Source organism: Rhamphochromis longiceps, linkage group LG3, assembly GCF_057381845.1.
Source record: "Rhamphochromis longiceps isolate RC_006_pf linkage group LG3, R_longiceps_female_GT1.1, whole genome shotgun sequence".
NCBI lineage: Eukaryota > Metazoa > Chordata > Actinopteri > Cichliformes > Cichlidae > Rhamphochromis > Rhamphochromis longiceps.
In genome coordinates, this window is record NC_140559.1 from 10,127,976 (window position 1) to 10,134,859 (window position 6,884).

The 6,884-nt window shown below is 42.0% G+C and overlaps 1 protein-coding gene across 1 annotated transcript; it reads left to right on the forward strand.

Annotated features, from left to right (window-relative positions):
- The first annotated feature begins 1,348 nt into the window (after positions 1-1,348).
- On the forward strand, positions 1,349-6,588 carry LOC146672852 (uncharacterized). The gene is made up of 2 exons (XM_085400907.1): positions 1,349-1,596; positions 6,009-6,588. The coding sequence occupies exons 1-2, from the start codon at positions 1,349-1,351 to the stop codon at positions 6,586-6,588; spliced, it is 828 nt and encodes a 275-aa protein (XP_085257033.1).
- The last annotated feature ends 296 nt before the right edge of the window (positions 6,589-6,884 follow it).

Sequence of the window (6,884 nt, forward strand, 5' to 3'; positions counted from 1 at the left end):
TCTGCAGTGGAAAACCAAAGTGTGTGATCACAGCTGAAATAACGGAGATTTGTCCAGTGCAGGTTCAGTGTTTCATTTAGCTGTTGATGTACTTTTTAAATAATCTCTAAGGATCTGAATTTTTAAGAAAAACACAAATATCTCTGCTTATTATTAGGCTAAAAGCTTGATACAGACAAAATAGCATCCTCACAAACCATATAACATCCCAGCACACGAGCACTGTGCTTATATTATAATTTAATAATGATTTAGTTATGATTTAATCACACATTAGCTCAACGGGGTCACAAAAATTTCCCACAAACTAGAAATGATCTGCTCAGCCTTACATAAATTACATTTTCAACAAAAGTTGGAGTGAAAAAGGTTACAGGAAAAGTTACAGGAAAAATGTATCTGTCTACAAATATTAACTAAAACATTTTATGTGCTACAAAATGGAAATAACGATAAATATGCTGAGGTGAAACTACACTTTCAGTAATATTACCACTATAATCTGTTAACCATCAAATTAGTCTATGCTGGTCAGCTAGCTAAAAGTCTCTACGTTAGCAGCCCAAATCAGTTCTAACATTAGCATTTGCTAGCATCAGCCAGGATGGTCTGGGGCTAAAACTAGAGTTAGTGTAACTTTGCCCCAAACCCTTTAAAGTCTTCAGTAGAGGCAACTGTAAACACAAGTAATATTATAGAACTTATTAGAGTCCTAAAATTGTGTCAAAAATTTGATTCATGACCCTAGCCTTGACCTTTTGACCTCCGGAAGTGACTAATTTAATCCAGATGCGTGACGAATTGCTTCCAGAAGTGTTACGAATTGCATCCGGCAGGAAAAAAATTAGTTTTGTCCAGAGGAGGGGGGTCACTGGAGGGAGGAGGATAAAAACAGAGGCCCGGCGTGCACTTTTCTAGGCACAGACAAAATGTAAACTGTCACTCTGAAGCCCTGCATTTCTCTGTACTTGGACGGGGAAGAGATCTGCTCTCCCGACGCTGGAAGCACGGGAGGCAGCGAGTGGTCCTCATTGGTGATCAGCGACACCCCTGTCTTGGTCTACAGTAACAGATACAATGACGCTCCGAGGAGAGAAGAGAAAAATAAGAGCATGTTCATATACCGCAGGAGAATGGCCTCTACCTTTTGAGGGGTGTGGAAAGTGGAGCTACGTCTTCAAATACAAGCTGGGCGAAGTTTGGTTCCATCAGCTGAATGAAGGAGAAAGCTTGAAGGAATCGAGCAACCTTGTGAAGTTGACTTCTGGGGACTGGGCCGTGCTGAAGCTGCTGATTGCGCTCGCTATCTGAGAGACGAGTGCAGATTTTCCTTTTCCCGAAGAGGAAGATGCTGCTCCTAAAAGACGCCGGAGAGAGGGAGATAATCCTCCTCCCCATCCTCCTCCTTCTGACTCGTCGGGTGACGGTGAAGAGGGAGATTCCCCTGCAGAAAGACAGGACAGAGAGGATCTTCCTCGTCTCCCCACCGATGATGAAGATCCCCCCTGCAGAAGAAACTAAAGAGAGAGAGAGAGAATATTTCCCCTTCCGAAGAAGAGGAGGAGGATCTTCCTCCTCCTCCTCCCCGGAATGGGGGTATACGTTTCAAGCACGGAGAACTGGCCAAAACTAAAATAGTCTTGTCAACCGTCTGGTCTTCTGGAACCACAGCCACGGGGAGATGGAGACTGCAGGCCAGCCTGCATTCAACCGATGAGTCTGATGCACCTGACATTTTTGTCATGGAGAAATTCAACACCGACTGCGGGTTATTTCGCAGCATGATGGTTTTACCCACCAAAGAATGGATCATAAGGATGTTGCAAGTAAGGAAGGACATTACCGTTCTTTTTCAAAGTTGCCTCTGCTGGAGAGACGCCGTGGCCGTGAGAAAAACTCTGTGCTTCTGAAAATCCCCGCCCTCTAAGTACATCCTACTTCTGGACCACGCCCCCTTATTTTTTTTTTTAAAAAGAACACCGCCGTCGTTAAAAGCCTCTTTTTAGCTCAAAAGAGAGACAAAGATGGACTCTACACCCCTGCTTCGCGATGAGGAGGTCAGTTCCTCGGACGAGGGCTTGATAGTACCGACATGCCCGGTTACTATCGTCCCCTGGAGAAGCAGCAGCATACAGAATAGGGCCACTGGAAAAAAGTCAGAATTCTGAGATTAAAGTCAGAATTCTGACTTTTTTCTCAGAATTCGGAGGTGGGCACCTGCAAGCATCCCGCTTCAGTAACAGCGATGGGTCCAGTTGTGCAGGTGGAGAACTAACTCACAAAATATGGTGGATATAAGTGATTTTTTGCATGGCCAAGGGGTCCCTGAAGATGCTATTTTATTAATGGAAGAGTAGAAGGAGAAAAAAAAAGAGAGACAGTTTGGTATCTCGTATTTCTACAGTTACGGTTAGCTGTTAGCATGCTTGTTAGCTTATAATGTTATATAGGAATGAACGTGTTTCACGATGTTACAGTATACTAGGTGAATTGACGTTTTAACTGTTGTTGATCGCAGGATCATCCCAGATGGGGTTGTTGCATTTTATTTTATTGTTGTATTATATGAATTTTTTCCAAGGCAGTTTTGCGGAGCTGTATTACAGGTGCTTGCCGCCTACCAACATCAGTAATTTGCTGTGTACAAGTAAGTTACACTAGGTACAACGGAGGAGAGGAACTGTAATGAAGGTTTATGCAGATATTTCACTCAGAAAAATGGATGGCGTTCATACACAGCCACCGACACAGCCCCAGTTGTTGTTCTGATCGTGGTCGACTGACAATCCCCTCACACCATGTTAGCTAATACAAGCTAAGGTTGTGCATGTAACTGTGTATACGTTAGGGTGGAAGAAATGAGCAAACAGTTAACTGTTGATAATGCCAGAATCACATCACGTTCTTGTACCAAGAGTGATTTCCAATGTTACTTTGTGTTCTATGTGTAATACCTTTGCTTAAATGACTAAATGGACTGTGTATTTATGACTCTGTGTTATAGTCCTACATACATAAGCAACATTCGAATGTACAGATAAAAATGTACAGAGATATGTATAAAATGTACAGAGATATGTACACAAAAGTCTACTGCTGATCGAGCTGCTCAGTGCTCATACAGTCTCATGCAGAGAGCGTGGAGGTGTTGTCCATGGTGGATGTTAGCTTAGACAACATCCTCTCCTCCCCAGTCTGCTCAGTGGACTTTAGCAGACCGTTCCAGGACAGAGCTGGCCCTCCTGACCAGTTTGTTAAGTTTCCCTCTGTCCCTCTCTGCCATTCCACCACTCCAGCAGACCACAGCATAAAAGACAACAGAGGCCACCACAGTGTCGTAGAACATCCTTAGCAGACATACTACTTACATCATAACCAATCAAGTCCTGCCTTTTTTTTAAATACAGAAGAGGATTTACTATTTACTGAAAGGCTATGCCTTAGTTTGCTTCTTTCAATATTGTGTTTCGCCCTGCATAAAATAGATAGCTTCTCTGATAACTGCAGTCAGTACTCTCCTACTGGCATTAGCGCTGACCTAAGAGGCTTAACCGTAATATTGCTTTGCAGTGTAAATGTTGCAGAAAATGACTGTCTTTTCTTTCTTCTTGTGTGCAGATTGACTGTGACGTCATTGCACTGATGGATGACTCAACTTTGGCAAACTACATTCCCTCGTACAGAGACCGAATTGCCCTCTTCAATTTCTGCAAAAGCAAGCAACCACTGTCAAAAAGAAAACTAGGACTTCTGCAAAAAGTTCACCTCTCAAAGTGAGAGAAACAGTGGCTGACATGTCAGATTTGGATGACTTAATCAGACTGTATTTCAGACTTTCTTTCAGTAACAAAGAAATACTTTCAATTTTAGCACATAGTCATCAGACAATTTTAAGTGTTCGAACTCTAAAGCAAATTTGTAAAAGACTTGAGCTTTTTAGAGGGAAGAATCAATCAAACTTGGAGGAAGTGCTAGCCTTTGTTCAACAAGAGATCATGAACAATAGACAGATGCAAGGTTATCGCTGGCTGCATCTTCGTGCAATTCAACATGGATTTGTGGTGTCACAAGATGCTGTAAAATGCATAATCAAATTGGTTGACCAACAAGGTGTGGAACTGAGACGAGCTCGGCGGTTGAGGAGACGTCAGTACAGCTGCAGAGGGCCGAATGCTCTCTGGCACATGGATGGCTATGACAAGTTGAAACCATATGGTATTGCTATCAGTGGCTGCATAGATGGTTTTAGCCGCTATGTTTTATGGATGGAAGCTTATACCACAAACAATGACATTAAATTGATTGCAAGTTATTTTCTGAAAACAGTTTCATGCATCAATGGATGTCCAGAGAGGATACGTGCTGATCGAGGTACAGAAAATGGTTGTGTCGAACAAATGCAGATGTTTTCACGGAGAAACCACACAGACAGTTTTGCAGGTGAGAAAAGTTTCCTTTACGGAAGAAGTACGGCCAACCAACGTATAGAAGGATGGTGGGCTACCCTACGCAAACAGAGTGCACAAATTTGGATGAACTTATTTCAAACTTTTCAGGATGATGGCCACTTCACAGGGGACGTTTTGGACAAAAGTCTTATCCAATTCTGCTTTCTCAATCTGCATGTGCTCATGTCTTAGCTGCAAAAATAGAACATATAAATATGGTAGTTTTATTAGAATATTTTTCTTTCAATTTAATATGAATGTTATTTCCATTTTAATGGAATAATCAGCCAGGTAAGGAATGATTTTTGACTCACACTGAAAACACTACATCCAGATGAACAGAATCAACTTTTTGGGATTCCATTTTAATACTTTGATGGAATTGTACTCATGTTATCAGTGGAAGTAACTGCACCTTTTTCAGCACAGGTGCATGTAGTATTATATTTTTTTTTACCCCTGTGATGAAACAGTCTTTGAACTCTGTTGTCTGCTTATGGTAGAAAATGAATGGGATGTCTCAGGAGATCCGCTTGGTGCCGCAGATCTTATATCAGGTTAAGAAAAGAAATACTGCAAAGTATTTAGGAAATTTTAGTGTGTAAATGTACAAAAATATTTCTGTTTATCTTGATAACATGATTTGATAGTGGGTGCCATGTCTTACAGGTACCCTATATGCAGGTATTTCTGCACTGCATTAAATGAAAGACATCTTTTAGGTGTGACCGAACATGCCATTTTTCAGGTCATTCTGTCAGAATATTGCTGTTTATTACTGCTGCAATTTAAATTCAGAGTGCTGATAGGAGGTCAGCACCAACTAGTATTATTTTATGTTGATCTTAGTAAAAAATACAGTTTGGTTGGTATCTTTTTCCCCCCAAGTTTGATTGTTTTTCTACATTCACACTACCAATAAACAGAAATGTTTATATGTTGCTTGACAAAGCTGAATATTGTGATATTATCAATCAGTTATGTACGGAGCCCCTCTGATGACATGGTCCAAAAAATAAATAAATTGTGGCCACAAAATACTACTTCGAGTGCACGAAATAGGTATAACGTGCCCACGAAATACTTATTTGTGGCCACGAAATACTATTTCGAGGGCACGAAATAGGTATAACGTGCTCACGAAATGCTAATTTGTGGGCACGAATTGGGTATAACGTGGCAACGAATTACGCATTTGTGGCCACGAAATAGATAACGTGCGCACATCTTATTGATAGAATTCCTGGACAGGTGCGTAGAGACACAAGCATAAAAGTAGGCTAAACCTATACACCATGGACAGAGACAGTCTGATTGAGTTTTATTTCAGGCTGGGAATGAGCTACAAATGCATTTTGAAAAGCCTGGCAATGCAAGGAACCATCATTACGGAGAGACATTTAAACCGGATATTGAGAGCCAAATCGCTTTACAGACGTAAGTACGACCTGGACGCCGGGATAGATTTTATTGTGAACCAACTGCAAGGGCCTGGGAAGGATCACGGCTATCGGTGGATGTTTACAAAGTGCAAACAACACGGCATTGCATTGCGATCAGGAAAGAAGACGTCAGGATCCTCATCTCTTTACTGGACCCAGTAGGTTCCCAGGTTCGCCAGACCAGACGTCTCAGAAGGAGGCAATATTGTGCTCAGGGGCCTAACTTTGTGTGGCACATAGACTCTTATGACAAACTAAAGCCATATGGGATATGTATTAATGGATGCATCGACGGTTTCTCACGCAACATCATTTGGCTGCGGGCCGCACACACTAACAGTGACCCAAAGGTTGTCGGAGGTTACTTTGTGGAAGCAGTGGAGAGTCGTGGGGGTTTCCCCAGGCTCGTACGAACTGACATGGGCACTGAGAACGTGTTGGTCAGAGACCTCCAGCGTTATTTACGGAGAAATGACGGGGATGATAGAGCAGGAGACAGAAGCTACGTCACAGGAGCAAGTACCGCAAACCAGAGAATTGAGAGCTGGTGGGGAGTGATGAGAAAAGAAGGAGTCAAGTCATGGATCAAGGACGAAGGATTCTTCTTTGGGGATTTCATTGACAAAGCTCTGTCACAGTTCTGCTTCATGCCAATCATTCAGGTAAATGGCCCATATTATGATAACCAGTGGTGGTAATTAATTACATTAAATTACGCTGTTTTAGCAGTAAGGGTAACAAAATAATCGTTTACATAGTTAAAACGACGTTACCTTTACCGAACGGTAAATGCAATGTATTCCTAACGTTGTTGAAGGTCAACTGCGCTCTGTATGTGCGTAATGGAGGCTGAAGCATCAACCCAGCCAAAGTTTTTAAATCAGGGAACACTTTGCCAATTGAACTGATCAGAAGTCAGCACGACTTAAATGTTGTTTTTTTCTGATCGGAGGACATTATCCTTGTCTGCGCTCATTCTGCATCAGCAGTTATG